The sequence below is a fragment of the Ictidomys tridecemlineatus genome, chromosome 10, assembly GCF_052094955.1.
Source record: "Ictidomys tridecemlineatus isolate mIctTri1 chromosome 10, mIctTri1.hap1, whole genome shotgun sequence".
NCBI lineage: Eukaryota > Metazoa > Chordata > Mammalia > Rodentia > Sciuridae > Ictidomys > Ictidomys tridecemlineatus.
The window spans coordinates 104011373-104027515 of record NC_135486.1 but is presented as its reverse complement, the minus strand read 5'-3'; the positions used below and the strand labels follow the sequence as shown (position 1 = coordinate 104027515).

Here is a 16143-nt window from a genome sequence, read left to right as displayed (position 1 = left end):
GAGACAAAGCTGGGTGGGACGGCCACAGTCTCCTGAGTGCAGCTGCTACCCCTGGTATGTGCAGGCACAGGGCCATTAGCTTACCTAAGACTGCGTCCTGGATGGTGCGCTCGGGGTCATCCAGGTGCACGAGGAGCTCCCGGTACAGGTACTGAATGCTGCTCTGATAGTAGGCTCTCCCCTCGGAGCTCTGGACGCACTGCAGCCAGGTGACCAAGGTGGAGGCCGCTGTCAGCCTCACTTCATTAGACACGTCATCCAGGCGCTTCAAGAGCTCTAGGAGGAGCGGCCCGGACAGGAGTGAGAGGGTGCAGGCTGATACTTTGGGTGCAAAGATCCATTAATAATATTTAACCCACAAACTGGAGGCACTTGTTGTTCCACGAACCCATACCTAGTGGGAGACACCAGGCATTCAAGCTCTGAAGCCGAGGCACTCTGTGCTGGCCTGGGCCTAGGTTGTACTGTCTTCTAACACCTGCCTGCAGGCTCGGCAGCTCCATCCTGCCCAGCCGCTGTGCCCAGAGGCTCCAAGATGTTGATCACATACAGGCCTCCCAGGCTGGCTGCCCATCTTTCCCAGCCAGCAGCTGGCAGCGGGTGGGTTGCTGACTCTTCCTCTCACCACTGTCGCCTCTGGATAGGGTCGAGGCAGTGACAGTGATGGCTCTGAGTTTGTTTCTACTGGCCACTGTGACCAGGCCACTCTGCCCACCAAAACAGAACAATCTTTCCTGATGGGTGAAACTTTCAAAGTAAGAGAGTAAGATTTTTAACCACATCTATACTTTTCCCCATAATCTTAAGAAAACCTTTGGCATCTGAAAGATTGGTATGGGTAGGAAGAGAAGGTGCTGGTGGGAGAGGCACCCGGGTTGAATGTGTCTTCTCTCCTGCATGGAAGGCATGGAAAATACCCAAAGTTCAGGGTGTCCCACAAAGAGGGGCCTCTGACTTCCTCTTGAGAGACACCTATGTGCTCCCACAGGTGCTGGGCATCTGCTGTAAACTGTGCAGAAGATGCACATCTGCACATCTAGGACTAGCACAGGGGAGGAAACTGCCCCAGGCACGCAGCATGATGTCCACACATGCTGTGAGGCAAGCACATCATCCTGCCTTCTCAGGATGAGGAATCAAGTGAGAGTCAGGATGTGTGCTGGCAGCCAGGGCACAGAGTCAAGTGCAAAGGCACACTCCTCTAGGTCTATGAGTGCCTGGGCCAAGTCCAGATCCCATGGGGTTGGTGCTTCCTCATGTAAACTCTGTAGCTGCGGAGAGAAGAGGCTGCCTGCAAGTTCACTTCTGTCACAGCTGCAATGTAACTGATGGAATTGATGCCTCCTGTCAGGGCTGGTCCTGCTATTCCCTTTCATTACAGTGGGTCAAGGTGTCCCTCTGACTCTGGGCAAGTAGGCAACAGTTCTTTCAACACATCACCTTAAGAGCACAGAAGGGCACTAAGAGGTACAGGAACCTTCTGAATTCTTTTGTCATGAAAATAACCACACCTCTGCTGTAAACTGCAGGACAAACTCCAACATGTGCAGTCTCCTCCTAGCTTTTCTTTTTAAAAGCAAACAGCCACCAGACTGACCTGGGCAGTTAGCAAGTCACACTGGACAAGCCTGCCCCAAAATAGAATCCTAAAGACTGTAGGTGGGAACAAAACGTCTGTTCCAACAAAAATAAAACAAAAACTTATAAAAAGCAAAGCTGAGAGAAGAGGTGAGAAGGCTCTGGACTTTAGATTTCTTCAGGAGGCACAAGTGTCTGTCCTGCAGCGGGACTGAGAGTCTGCAGAGGGCTGCGCACTCCTGTCTCTCCCAGGTGCCTCCCAACTCCTCTCAGGCCACACCTCACCTTCTCTTCCATGCCTTCAACACACCGAGCTTTATATTCCAGAACTTATTTTCATTTACAAAAGTCTTTGAAGATGATCTTTCGGAAATTAAGTGTGTGGGTGCTCCCATTTTAAGAAATAAGCAACAACAGATATGCAGTGCTCTCCCACTGAGCCCCACCCCAGCCCCTACTGGTTCTTTTCATATCATCTGGCTGCTCTTTATTCCTGCTTGCCTTCTGTTTTCCCTGGTGTTTTTAATGGATGGTCCTCTCTTAGCTTCTAAAGAGAGAATGTGAGGCAGGCCCACATTCTGGCTGAGTTGGATCTACAACTGCCCTCGCTCTGGTGCGGGCCTTCCCTGTTCTTCTGCCACTGTATGTATTTACAAGCTCCCCCAGAGCCACTAAATTTCCTTCTGAGTTCCTGGTTTGGTTCAGCACATCCTTTTCTTGGTGGCTCCTAACTGACCACCTGGCTCCCACCCCTCCTGCATTTGTCTCAGTCTGGGATGTCTGTTCTGTCCCTGTCTGCTGCACAGGTCTGGCTTCAGCATAGGGGCACGTCTCCAGTGTATTGTGAAGGAAGCTGTCCTGGATTTTATTTTCACAGTGAGGGCCTGGCCACAGCACCCGCTGGAGCAGGGGTCCCTGCTACCCTTGTGGTCATGTACCCTTGCTGCGGTGGACATGGAGTTTTGTCCTCCCCGCCCTCACTCTGGTCCAGAAATGTCCACCTTCTCCATGTTCTACTCACTGGGTGTTTTATATCTATCATTGCTGGATCTGACTTGTAGAACCAACTCAGCCAGAAGACAAAGAGTGCTTGACAGAATTTTGCCGACAAATGGAAAAACAACATGCTTTGATGGACAGTGTCCTACCTGGATAAATCTTGATGAGTTTATCTGGATCCATTGTGTCACCAGCTGTCTTTAAAAATGTGTTCAGGACACGGCAGGAAATAAGCCGGGTGGTCTGGGTGTCCTCCTCCAGGGTGGCCAACACCTGTGGCATCACTGCTTCCCGCACTTCCTGCATCTGCAACCGGCCAGGGTGTGAGGGGACGCCGGGAAGGTGTCCTGCCCATCAGAACACTACTTGGCGCCCCTGCCCGTAGAGCAGTTCCCAAATCACAGACGTCGTACAGTCTGAAGGGCTGTTTTGAAAGTTCTACTTGGAAGTAGACTTATTTTAAAACTTGCACAACTTAAACATTTTTTATTTTTTATTTTATTTTTTTAACTATTTTTTTAGTTTTAGGTAGATGCAATATCTTTTTTTAAAATTTTTATAATTTATATGGTGCTGAGCATTGAACCCAGTGTCTCATGCATGTTAGGTGAGCACTCTACCACTGAGCCACAACCCCAGGCCAACATTTTTTATTTTAATGTGGTCAGCTGACTTTTAGCAAGTCCTAAATCCTACTACCCAGTGCTGTGCAGGTCCAGCAGCATCTAGAGCATTAGCTTGAGTGACAGTCCTCCCATGTGCCAGGAGGGGGCGCTCGCATACTATGGGTGCCCAGCCCAAAGGCCTTGAGGAGGATAAGACATTCACAAGGCCTGGCAGGAAGCCAAGGTTTTCTAGCTTGCCGATCCCTGCACAAGTTGGACATGCTAACAAGCAGAGCAGAAAGCCTGAGGTCTGTCCCCATTCAGGGACCCTGCTGTTAAATTCTTAGTCTTGTAAAGGATATTCAATAAATAAACCAAGAGGAGGAGACCAAATCCTTGCCAGGCCCCCAGGTTACTGGAGGGCACAAAGCCTGTGGCCCCAACCCGCCAGCCCCCAGGTACAGCCCTCTGTGCATTCTCTCACTCCTTGTAAGAAAAGCACTGCGCTGGCCCCATGCATCCCCAAGTGAGGCCCCAGGTTTCCTGCTGCAGGTTTCCTTCTCATACCCAGACACGTCAGGCTGTCCCTACCTGTGTGGCTGACAGGATATCGCTGCTGGTGAGCGCCCACAGACAGGACACGGCAGCTGTACGAATGGCTGCAGCTGTTCTCCCTGCTCTCCACTGCAGATTGGGAGCCAGGATGTCCTTCAGCACCATCTCCAGGTAGCCGTGGAACTGCCTGGAGCCAAAGCACGAAGGTGGGTGAGGGAGGCAGATGGATCCTCGCCAAAGAAAGCACTTTAATTTGGGAAATGCACTGGGCTCAAAGAGCCAAACAGGAAGCACTGGAAGTGACACCCACAGGAGAACTTCCATTCCTGGGAAGGAGGTGGCCGAGGGCTAGGCTGCTTCTCCAGTGGAAGAGGGAGCTGCTGCCCAGCCACCAGGGAGAATCACAGTGGGCATGGCAGGGCTGCTCTTCCAAGGACTCTGGTGGCCTCTTCTTGGACCAGTGGTAGGTCCTGGTTTTCGGGGGAACTCTACAGCCTGAGGATGTGTTTCAGTCTCTTTAAAACCAGGGGCTGCAGCTCCAGTGGCTTCATGGAAAAGGCCTGAACTACCTTGACCCCTGCCACAGTGGCTCCCTGGCCCAGCAGACTCACATCCATCTGTGTTCACTTTGTGGAAACTGGCCAATGGGTTCCTTCGACCATGCAACACTCCACCTCAGCAAGGGCAGCAGCTGTGGGGCCGCCAGGCTTCAGGGAGGGAAGAAGCTCCTGCCAAGAGCCAGGGCGGCTTCATTCTACTGGTGGCCAACTAGCTCCCTGAGCTGTCAGGACAAACAATACAGAACCCAGACTGTGCACTTTCACCTCAGCTCTGTAGCTCTGCATTTGCATGCCTGAGTGCCCTGATAGAATGGCAGAAGCCTCACATATCCTGCTGGTTCCTGCACCTGCAGGTCCCTCCTGACAGGTCCTGTCTCCAGTACCAGCTGTGCCAGTGAGAGACCACCCCACATGCGTGGCCCTCTCTTTTGAAGGCTCCAGGTGCTTGCCCCCAGCAGGGCTTTAGGGCCGGGAGAGAGGTGGACAAGCAAACCTGGAGGAGGATGCAGCTGTATGTCTGTATCCATGTGTTTTAATTTTTAAGCACAGAGCCATCATGTCCTGCAGTGATTCATAAGAGGACTTCTTGGAATGACCAAGCGCCCTGCACCTGTTTCTGAGATGGTTCAGGTAAAAGTGACCTCAAAAAGTTGTGGGCTTGGGGCTGGGGATGTGGCTCAAGCGGTAGCGCGCTCGCTGGCATGCGTGTGGCCCGGGTTCGATCCTCGGCACCACATACAAACAAAGATGTTGTATCCACCGAAAACTAAAAAATAAATATTAAAAAATTCTCTCTCTCTCTCTTTAAAAAAAAAAAAAAAAAGGTTAAAAAGTTGTGGGCTTAAAGGTGAGGGTGAGTACTGAGTGTTGGCTGGACCATGGCCCTCAGGATGGCTGTAGTCACATGGTTCCAGGAGACCCTGCCATAGGTACCATTAAAACAAAGGGAGTAAGAAAACGACAAATTCCTTTGAAATAGGAGTACTGTAAAGATGCACGCCGGGCCCTGCTATCATTAAGACATGTCCGAGTGACACATCCGAAAGGTCCCTTCAAAACAGAGGACCCTGCTCTGCCAAGAGGCCTAATGGAATGGGACAAGGCCCAAAAGATCACACACATCACCTTCCCTGGCAGCAATTTTTTTTTTAATATTTATTTTTTAGTTTTCAGTGGATACAACATCTTTATTTTATTTGTATGTGGTGCTGAGGATCAAACCCAGTGCCCCGTGCATGCCAGGCGAGCAAACTACCGCTTGAGCCACATCCCCAACCCCCTGGCAGCAATTTTTAAGTAAATCTTTTACTCTCAGGTTGGCAAAATGTTCCCAGTTCACAACCCAGAGGACCGGAGTGAATGGTGGCAGCCCGGGACATGTTCCTGCACCAGCTCCTCCCCACATCTCTCAGATGCTCTGGCAAGAGTAGGAAGCTGTGAGGAGGAGGCAAACAGGAGTGAAGACAAGCATCCTTTGGCAGGTCCACAGGCCACTCTAGGAGGGAAGGCCCTGTCACAACCAGGCCTGCAGGGAGCCTGCCAGCCACAGGAGCCAGGGGCCTGCATAGGACGAGTATGCTGGGCTGGCGGCTGGTATGCATCCTACTCTGGAAAGGGACCTGCTCTCTAGATACACCCAAAGATAGCATTCCTGGACACGAGGCAGTCCTGCCCAGACGTCTCTCACTGTCGCTTTGGGGTTTCTGGTAGATATAAGAAGGCCCTGGGAGCCCTTTAAGAGTCCATGCGTGTCCTGAACCTGAACCTCCCGGTCACCTTCAGGTGCTGCTATCTGTTCTCCGAGGTGCTGGGAAGTTGCTGACAGCGACCCTACTCTGCATGGGCCACAGCCAGCAGTGGCTCCTCCCCGCAGTCCAGTCATGTCAACTAAACATGTTCTATCACGTTAAGATCCCCAGGTAAAAAGCAAATGACATCATGTTTTAATCTTTCCTTCACCAGAACTGTACTTTGAATAATTTGTTCTCCTGATGCCAATCTCCTTCCATGAAGAGCCCTTAGTGCATGTCTGGAATGCTGGGCTCATGGGCTTAGCTGTGCTCATGGAAGAGTGTTTGCTGTTCTTCTAGATAAACGGTGGAGTGCGGAGAGGCCACGGCCTGGCCAGTCCTCATGGCTGTGCTGCCTCCCGGTCAACCATGTGTGTGTCTGCCTGCTTGTGGCTGGCTGCCAAGGAGCTCATTAATGCCATTTTATGGACCCTTCTAGCCCTGAGGTTTTTGCAGACAAGCAGGAAACAAAATTTCCTGACGGCTGGCTAGAGGCCCAATAGCAGAGAGGAGATTAGGGTTGCAATCAAGGAGAAGTGTGAATGACTAAACTATTTCCATAGGAAACTTTACAGTTGTGGCTACACTCTGCATAGACTGGCTTGTTCCCTGGCAGGGGAGAAGTCAGGTATTAATAGCCAAAACACTCAGGTCTCCATCTGTGAGACCCAGGCGCACAGGCCCCACCGCCTCTCCTACCTGCTCCTGGTCAACTAGGGTGGTGCCCAGTGTGACTGTGGACACTCTCTGACTTACAAAGGAGGACAAGCAGCAGGGAGTGGCTGGCCTCATCCCCAGGTCTCCCCTCTTCAGAGTGACCTTGGGATCTGAAGTGCTCCTCCTCCAGATACTGGTTCTCCTTCTCCATGGTCTTTGTCTGCCCTTTTCTTACTTCAAAGCCGTAAGAGTAGAGGCCCTTTCTGTTTTAATGCTTACCTAAAAGTTCTTTAGATAACGGGAGACTATGTCTAACTCTAACCATCGACGGTGATTCAATCAGTTCTTTGTTAGGTTTGAAAGGTACCAAAAAGCTTTTAAAATGGAGAACAGCTAATATATAAGCCATTAATAGTTAATGTTCCCTAAAACTTTTTCATTCAATGGAATTTTAATGACCACACTAAAACCACTTTGATTTAGTGTCTCAGTGTTTCTCTGCTGTGCACTACTGTCCCGATCTTGTTGTTTACCCAGTGAGGAGAAACCCAGGGCCTCAGGTCACCAAGAAGCTCAGGGGTGGCTTCAAGCTCCCACCTTAGACCTCAAGGGGAGCACTGCCCTGTAGTGTGGAGATGGGTCCTAGCTGGGCTCTGCACCGACTTGGAACCAACCTACCCCTGTGAGTCAATGGTGTCCTTGGGTCTTAGCAGCACTGAGGAGAGGACAGAGAAGAGCTTCAGGCGCATGTGTGGGTCTTTGGCAGGTTGCAGACAGGCCCGTAGGGTGGGGACCACGTGTTGCAGCGCTTCTCCAACAGCAGGGCCTGTAAGACAGACAGACGGGGTGGTGGCAAGCTGTAGCCATCCCTGTGATGGGGGGCCTGGCTGAGAAGGAAAGAGACCCAGGAGCACGTGAGCTTGGGAAAGGCCTGCTGTGGCTCACATCACAAGAAAAAGAAAGATAGACCAGAATCATTAAGTACATGTATACCCATATATGCATTCTTCCCATACCACGAGGAGACTTCACATATAGGTTGGCATTTGATCTGAAAGCTCACTGAATTATAGCCCCAAAGAAACAATCTCTGCTGTCATACTGACTGATGTAAACATGGGCCTCCCAGAAAATTCTTCACTGTCCTGTGCCAACAAATAGGACTTCATAGTTTAGAACGAATACAAGTTTCTCGAGCCTATATTCTCTTCAACATGTTTTTTGCTAAATCTATGATAAATCAGAGAACAAGCCAAGTGACTTAAACTTTTGCTCTTTTATGATTCAGCATCTCAAATCCCAGCGCTGTCTAAGCCTGCGAGATGGAAACAGGGAAGCCGGGTGCAGAGGGCTCATTCATCCCCAGAAGCCATGTACCAATACTACCAAGATGTTGGATAAAAGAATTGCTGTATTAAGGAGTGGGATCCCCAAAGTACACATAGGCACCAGGGGTTTGCTCAGCACAGCATGGGTGAGGGCCAGAGGATTGCTCAGACTCTGTCAACTCTGAACAAGTGATAAATGTATCAAAATGTTTGGATGAGAGAAGGAGAGAGAACATTCAGGGTAAATACCAATCTCCCAAGACCGAAGTTCTATTCACAAAAAGTAGAGAGACAAGATGCATAAAGGAAAGTGTAAGGCTCAATGGATGCCTCTGGCCTCCCTCTTGCAAACAGTTTTAACTTGAGCATTTTACCAGCTATTCTTTACAAATTGAGACCCAACAAATTCTTATTTATATCTAAAGTCTGGGTCAAACACATACTAAAAAAATAAAGAGGGAAAAAAAATCCTAAAAAATGCAGGTATCTGTCCTTATTTAGGTATAAAGATGGGTGAATTTAAGCACCCAGTGAAGAGCCCTTGATACTCACACAACACTATGCTAGACTTGACCTTGGGAAGAGAATGTCAACTTTTGCAATGGCAGGTGTGGACCTACAGAGCCAGCATCCACAGGGGCTGAGCATCCACGTAGCAGTGGAGCTTCTGGGGTGCCACTCCGGAACATGGCTGGCATTGTGTGAATCAGAAAGTGTTTGGATAAAGGGTATTAAACGCACAACTTACACAAAAACGCTTCTGCCATCTGTGGGTCTGCCTTCCGGGTCAGTGTGCAAGGGAGCAGAGGCTAGACTGTTTCCAGCACAGTCTCACTCTTTCCTTAGGACACGGAAACTGCACGACAGCCACTGATAGACAGTTGCCACAGCAGCACTGGCCATGGCCTTTTAAGTCAGGGGAGCTGACACTGCTGTTTGGGAACTGCCTTTTCAGATGGAAGGCCCAGCGACAAGTGTTCAACAGACAGTAAGTCCAGGATTCTTGGCGACCGGGGTGAGGGGTGTGAAGCTGAGCCTGACCCTATACCTCTGGCTGTTGATCCTTGGACACATCCCTGGACTCCTGGGTCTGTTCTGCTCTCTGTATGATGTATGAAAACATTTGTGCAGTGCTATCTGATATCATCACAGCCCCTGATGGTGTGACAGAGAGGACAGGGCCTTAGCACAGACCCTAAGAGTCCCCCTTGATCGTTCTTGTATAAATCTCAAAAAATCACAATGGGACAGATCCCAGTGGCTGCACTGTGTCTCAAGCACACACACCTCCTGCCAGTACAGGGCAGTCCAAAAGCTTGAAGCTCAGCGGGTGGTGGGGGTGTGGCGGGAAGGCTCCGGACAGAGGCCAGTCTGAAAGAACAGTCTACCCACCGACCCTCTACGTGTGACTAGACCTGGCAGAACTGGAGGCCACTAGGGGATCATGAAGTTTACCTGGGTCCTCATTCCCACCCTGGGGGGGCTGATGCGGGGTTGGGGCAGGTGTCGTCTCCTGTTTGAGCATTTACTCAGGCAGACTCTCCTGGGACCTAGGTGAAGGGCCTTCCTGCCGTAAGATGACACCATTTCTGCCTTTCTGATCTTAACTGGAAACAAACTACTTTTGCTGGCCTAAATACAAAGTGAGCATAATGTCCCTGGGTCCTGGCATGGTGGCTGGAGTATGGGGAGAATGGCCACTGGCCCCCCAGGATGATACCCCAGGGCTGCGGCTCAGGTGGTACTTGTGAGCAAGTTCCTTGGGTATTAAGAATGTTAAAAGGGACAAAACCCAAAGGCAGAAAGGGCCTTAGGACCCTTGCCTTGCTGGTGATCGCTCCCCTTGCCAGGGACGCACTGCTGCCCTTGTCCTCCCCTCTCCTCCTGTCACACTGCCCTGCTCCATGGGGCTCTGATGGTGGCCAGGCTCTTCTCCTGGGGAAATAACCTTATACTTTCAACTTCATGCTAGGTATTTGGATCACTTCCAATTCTACTAGCACTTCATGCCCTGTTGAGTATTTTGGGTACAAAGCTCTTTCCACAGTTCGGATCAATTCTCCCAATGTGCCTGCTGAGCCAGCGTGGATACCCTCATTGCCCCAGCTGCCCTTCATAAGGACTGCCTGCTCCACTGCCTGCCACATCCCAGGCACTGAGCTGATGACACGGGGACAGCCTTGTTATTTTTGGTCAAATTCGATAGATGGATTTGCAACTTGTATTTCTTTATTACCAGGAACACTGACAACTCTCTGCTCTGGCCACACACCAACGCTCTCCCACGGCTGCAAAGTCCTGCCTGCAGCATGGGTCTGTGCTGTCCTCAACTCCTGTGAATCCCACACCACATAGGCCTGATGCTGGAGTTCACTGTGACACCTCCCCTTTTATTTGGCTTCATATAAAGGCACAGTTGTACCTATTTCTTTTCTTCATAGCCTCACTTTCTGGAAGTTTTAAATGTTTTATAATTAAAAAGCTGTCCTCTCATAGGACTTTTAAAAAAAATGATTCTTTTTCTTTAAAAAAAATTGTAGTTGTGGGCTGGGGATGTGGCTCAAGCGGTAACGCACTCACCTGGCACGCGTGGGGCGCTGGGTTTGATCCTCAGCACCACACAAAAATAAAATAAAGATATTGTGTCCACCAAAAACTAAAAAATAAATATTAAAAAATTCTCTCTCTTAAAAAAATTGTAGTTGTAGATGGACAGCATGCCTTTATTTTTATTTATTTTTTTATGCAGTGGTAAGGATCGAAGCCAGTGCCTCACACGTGTTAGGCAAGTGCTCTACCACCGAGCTACAGCCCTAGCCCCTCTCATAGGACTTTTATAACTAAGAAAAAATTTTACATCTCTCTTATTGATTGATTGATAGATAGATACTAGGGATTGAATCTAGTGGTGCTTTACCATTTACCAGCCCCCTTTTCTTTTTAGAGAGAGTCTCACTAAGTTGCTTAGGGCTTCTCTAATTTTCTGAGGCTGGCCTTGAACTTACAATCCTCCTGCCTCAGCCTCCTGAGTAACTGGAATTATAGGCATGTGCCACCACACCCAGACTACAAAAAAATCTCTCATATTTAAAAAACTATTCTAATCCTTTTGCTTTCTCTATTCATTACAGTAGTATATGCTCATCATAGAAAACTTGGAAAAAAAACAGAGAAGAATGCAAAAATAATCCATACTGCCTAGATACTGTGTTGGAAATATATCCTATTTTGAGATTTTTTTTTTGTTCTTTTTGTTATTGATTTTTTTATTTTTAAAAATCAATTAATTTGGGCTGGGGATGTGGCTCAAGCAGTAGCGCGCTCGCCTGGCATGTGTGGGATGCTGGGTTTGATCCTCAACACCACATAAAAATAAAATAAAGATAGTGTGTCCACCTAAAAAAAAAAAAACCTAAAAAATAAATACTTAAAAAAATCAAATTAATTTATTTTACAGTAGAATGCATTTTGACATATAGTATACAAATGAAACACAACTTTTCATTCCTCTGGCTGTACATGGTTCAGAGTCACTCTACCAGTATAATAATATACTGGTATATAATATAATAATATATTATACAAATATAATATAAATATAATATAATAATGTGCTCTACCAGCACATAACTGACACAGAATAACTCTGGACAAATGCACACACAAATGCACAGCAGAGACTCAGAAAAATACAGCTGGGATCACTGAATCAGTTTCAATGGTGATTTGGGGCTTAACATATTGCTAATGTCCTGTCTTTTGGTGTTATGATATGAGATGTACACTCAAATTTATTTTGCAAGTTGTCAATTAGTTATGCCAACACCATAAGAAATATTTTCAAATGGAAACAGAACCAAAGGAAATAGCCTCAGGTCCTGGCTTTCCTGCTAACTGCTGGTAAGGCCTGTCTCTGAGGGTGTGCTCACCTAGCATTCCGATCTCTGCATCCTGGAGTAATCTGATATGTGAGATCCTTTTGGGTGATAGTCAGCAAAACATGAAATTACATAGACAAGGCCTCTGGGGTCCCAGCCTGTGGGGAGGGGCTGGATGCTGCCTAGGCTTACACCTCAGTCTGTCAGCTAGGACTCTGGGTCAGTCACCGGAGTTCCCTGTGCCTCTCCAGAGACAAGAACACAACAGGCTGATGTTTGAAGCAACTGGAGCAGTGACTGGCATGAGTGTCAATGCTGTCACAACCCTACTCTTTCTACTTTCTTTTCTACTTAGAGATAATTTTGCACATAACTGACAAAGAATAATTCTGGACTTCTTTCTAGGCCTTGGAGCACTGGCCACCAAGACCAACCATGGTGACTGACTGCTATGCTGCACAGAAGTCATAGGCTGACTTAGGCACCCTAGACCCAGGGTGTGATTGCAACATGCACACTTCAAAGTGGCACCACTTGGGGGAGCCACAGGAGTGGCAAGGAAAGGGACAGTGGGGGCCTATAGACCAGAAAAGGCTGACTTGCTGGACAAGTCTGACAACTTGGGAAATTGCAGGATATATGCAATGAACCACTGCAGCTTCTGTTAATGGAGGCCTCATGAACACTCAGAGGTGCGTGTTCCACACTTGTAAGGAAGGGTCAGGCAGCATTGCTGTTCCTCTCAGAAAAAGCCCATGTTTGGGGGCCCTGGGAGAATACAGAAAAGCTGAGGCCTCCAAGTGCCAAAGCCACCTTACTACATTCTTAGCACCAACATGGCTGGAGGTGCTGAGCACAACAAAAAAACCCATATGTATCTGAAATATACAGGCTATATAAAAGGCCATCAAATATTCCATTTCCAAAGTATTTTTTTCCAAAGTATTTTATGAAAAATGTTTGCCTGAAAAGAACTAAACAGAAACTTCTCAAAAGAAGAAACAAATGGCCAACAAATATGTGACAAAATGTTCAACATCTCTAACAATCAGGGAAATTCAAATCAAAACTACACGAAGACTTCATCTCACTCCAGTCAGAATGGCAATGTTCAAGAATTCGAACCACAATAAGTGCTGGTAAGGTAGCTGGGAGAAAGGAACACTTGTACATTGTTGGTGGGCCTGCACATTAGTACAACCACTCTGGAAAGCAGTATGGAGATTCCTCAAAAAACTAGGGATGGAACCACCATATGACGTAGCCATTGCACTACTTGGTATTTTCCCAAACATCTAAAATTGGCACACTACGCGATACAGCTATCTCAGTGTTTATAGCAGCTCAATTCACAATAGCTACATTATGGAATCAACCCAGATGTCTGTCAATAGATAAATGGATTAAGAAATTGTCATGTATATACATAAAATGGAGTTCTATTGAGTCACAAAAAAATAACAAAAATATGGCAATTGATGGTAAAAGGATGGAAATGGGGGATAATACCATGCTAAGTGAAATAAGCCAAACTCAGAAACTCAGAGGTTGATGTTTTCTCTTGTATGTGAAAGCTATATTAAAATAAAGGAAAGGGGAGCTAAAGATGATATAAAGTACCAATCAAAAAGAGATAATATAAAGTACTGATCAAAAAGACTTAAGACAGGGTCTTTCTAAGTTGCTTAGGGCCTTGCTAAATTGCTGAGGCTGGCTTTGAAATTGTGATACTCTGTCTAAGCCTCCTGAGCTGCTGGGATTACAGGCGTGTGCCCCTGTGCTCCACTCTAATATAAATTACTAGATGAGCAAAAGGAAGTCAAGTAGAGGAAGGGAATGGGAGAGGGGAGGGAGGACAGAAGGGAAAAGAGTTGGGGGGATCCCGAACTGAAATCGATTTCCATGCATGTATGAGTTTTTCTGGGTGAACCCAACCACTATGCATAACTATAAATAAAGAGAGAGAGAGAAAAAAAAGACTATGTGCTGGGACAGACTCTGAAGAGTTACAACACTTCAAAACAGGCTTTTTGGGTTGGGTCTGAGGCTCAGTGAGAGCATTTGTAGCAAGTACAAGGCCTGAGTTCAACCTCCAGCACCACAAATAAAACCCCAAACAGGTCCTTGGCATCTCTGAGAGGTCTTGTCACAAGGCTCCTCTCCACAGGTAAGGTGACTGTTAGTCACTCTCTAAGATGCCCCAGTCAGATCAGATCAGTGATCTGCATCCTTGTGTGTGGAGAAGAGAGGTGGCTGTGGACTGAGCTGGGAGTTGGGCCAGCACCGTGTGGGGCTCACCTGACTGGGTGACGATCACACTGAACTGCAGCAGCTCTACAGAATGCACTGTCCAGTCGCTGTGTGAAGCAGTCAGCTGCTCCAGGAGGGGGCCCATGTGTTTGCGATAGAGGTCCTGGCTGCTGGGGACATTCTCCACCGAGGCCAATGCATTCATAGTCTCCTGGGCCTAGAGGATATAAGTCACAGGTTAGTACGATTCTCATTTTTAAGACACATGCATTTATGACAGTTCAGTGCTAGTGGCACCCAGGTTACAGAGCTCCAGGGCACAAATGCTCAAGAACCTTCTGATGTCGGGTGCGAGCAGGGACTGGCCATGAACGGACTGGCCATGAACGGACATGGGGCCAAGTAGTTTTACGGCACTAGGGATTGAACTCAGGGTGCTCCACCACTGAGCTATACTCCCAGTCCTTTTCATTTTTTCAGTTTGAGACAGGGACTTGCATGTACCACTATGCCCGGTTCAAGTGGTTTAGAGACTATTTTCACCAAAGACTGTCCTTTCGCCCTCCTTCACTTAGCTCTCCCATGCCCTCAGACCTCAACGCAAAATCAGGTATGCAAATGGCTCTGGAGGGGACAAGGGCAAGAGTGGTTAAATGTCAGGCTGGCCAGCCACCCATTCATTCTCCTGAGCCTTCCTCCCCAGGTTCAAACACATGAGGAAATCCTCCAGATCTTGGTGGCAGCTGCCCAGCAGCCTCTCCTGCCAGCCCATGGTGCTCAACTTCCTTCCTGTGGCTCCAAGGCACTACCTTGCTAGTGTTTATGGCCTCATTAGTGACAAGCTGACTGCAAAGACACGTGCCCTTTGCAAAGGCTATTTTCAAAGGTATAAAAAAAAGTTTAAAGAGGCCTCAAGAAAAGAAAAGAAGGGCAGCAATCCCCTTCAATGTGAGGCTCCCTCTGGAAGAAGCCCCATAGGCCACCTAAGTCTCCCAGAGAGAACCAGCCCCAGGGTTGCTGAGAAATGGTGCTGGAGAGGAACCACATTCAACACCAGCCAGGGAGCAACACCCTGGGTCCCAAATGGTCCTTGAGCCCAGGGGCACTGGTGGATGAGAGACTTTTAGGTATAAATACAGTGCCGGTGGAACAGAAATAATCTTGCAGAGTGGAACTGCCATTAGTGCTCTGCCGTCGCACTTCCCTCTGGATTTGCAGCCACACAGGCATGTGTGCACTCCTGAGACCCCACTGATACCTGCAAATCTGAGGTTCCTTCCTTGCCATAGGCTCTGTGATTAACGGGCTTCCCTTTTAGATGCTAAAATACTTCTGCAGGTAGAGGGGACACCCCCATGGCCACCTCATGCATGACTCATCCCAACTGCCCCACGTTCCTTCGTCTTGCTCACAGGGCACACCCCAAACCTGACATCCAGATGTAGAGGAGGCCCAGAGAAGATGATCACACTTCCTTTACAGCGTATGTTGGGGTCTATCAGTCTCACCTTATCTCCAAGTCCAGTGGCGCCTGAGACAGCTATTATGGTCAGCAGCACCTCCATGAGCTGTAGGCTGGCTGCACTGCAGTCCTCCTGACATGTAGACACCAGGGCTTGCACACACAGCAGCAGGTGCTCCAGGTAGAGGCTCTGGAAGAGACCAGAGGACAGCACTCAGTGCCCCGCGCGTGCCATCCCCAGAGCACATGACCCATGTGCACAGCAAAACCAGAGGACTCACCTGCCACATCAGCCACAAAAGGGCCCAGTTTAGACAGCACAGAGAGAGAACAGAGGCTGAGAACTAAGGGCTCAGCTCACTCTGTGAAATGCTTAGTGGTATTTTAAGTTACATTTTAGAAGTTCATGAACGTCAGTGACATGTATTCTATGTTTACAAGAGAAATGACATGTATTTTGCATTCACTTTAAAATAACTCA

General features: G+C 48.2%; 1 protein-coding gene across 2 annotated transcripts in view; it reads right to left on the bottom strand.

The window, feature by feature from the left end:
* Dnaaf5 (dynein axonemal assembly factor 5) overlaps positions 1 to 16143 on the bottom strand; it is a 54193-nt gene that overhangs the window by 6473 nt on the left and 31577 nt on the right. For both annotated transcript variants that reach the window (XM_005339827.5, XM_040277353.2), the window contains 6 exons: positions 15709 to 15852; positions 14249 to 14417; positions 7423 to 7570; positions 3774 to 3924; positions 2727 to 2883; positions 85 to 276 (listed from right to left, as the gene is read on the bottom strand). In XM_005339827.5, coding sequence (XP_005339884.2) covers positions 85 to 276; positions 2727 to 2883; positions 3774 to 3924; positions 7423 to 7570; positions 14249 to 14417; positions 15709 to 15852 — 961 coding nt within the window. The remainder of the gene's footprint in view (positions 1 to 84; positions 277 to 2726; positions 2884 to 3773; positions 3925 to 7422; positions 7571 to 14248; positions 14418 to 15708; positions 15853 to 16143) is intronic.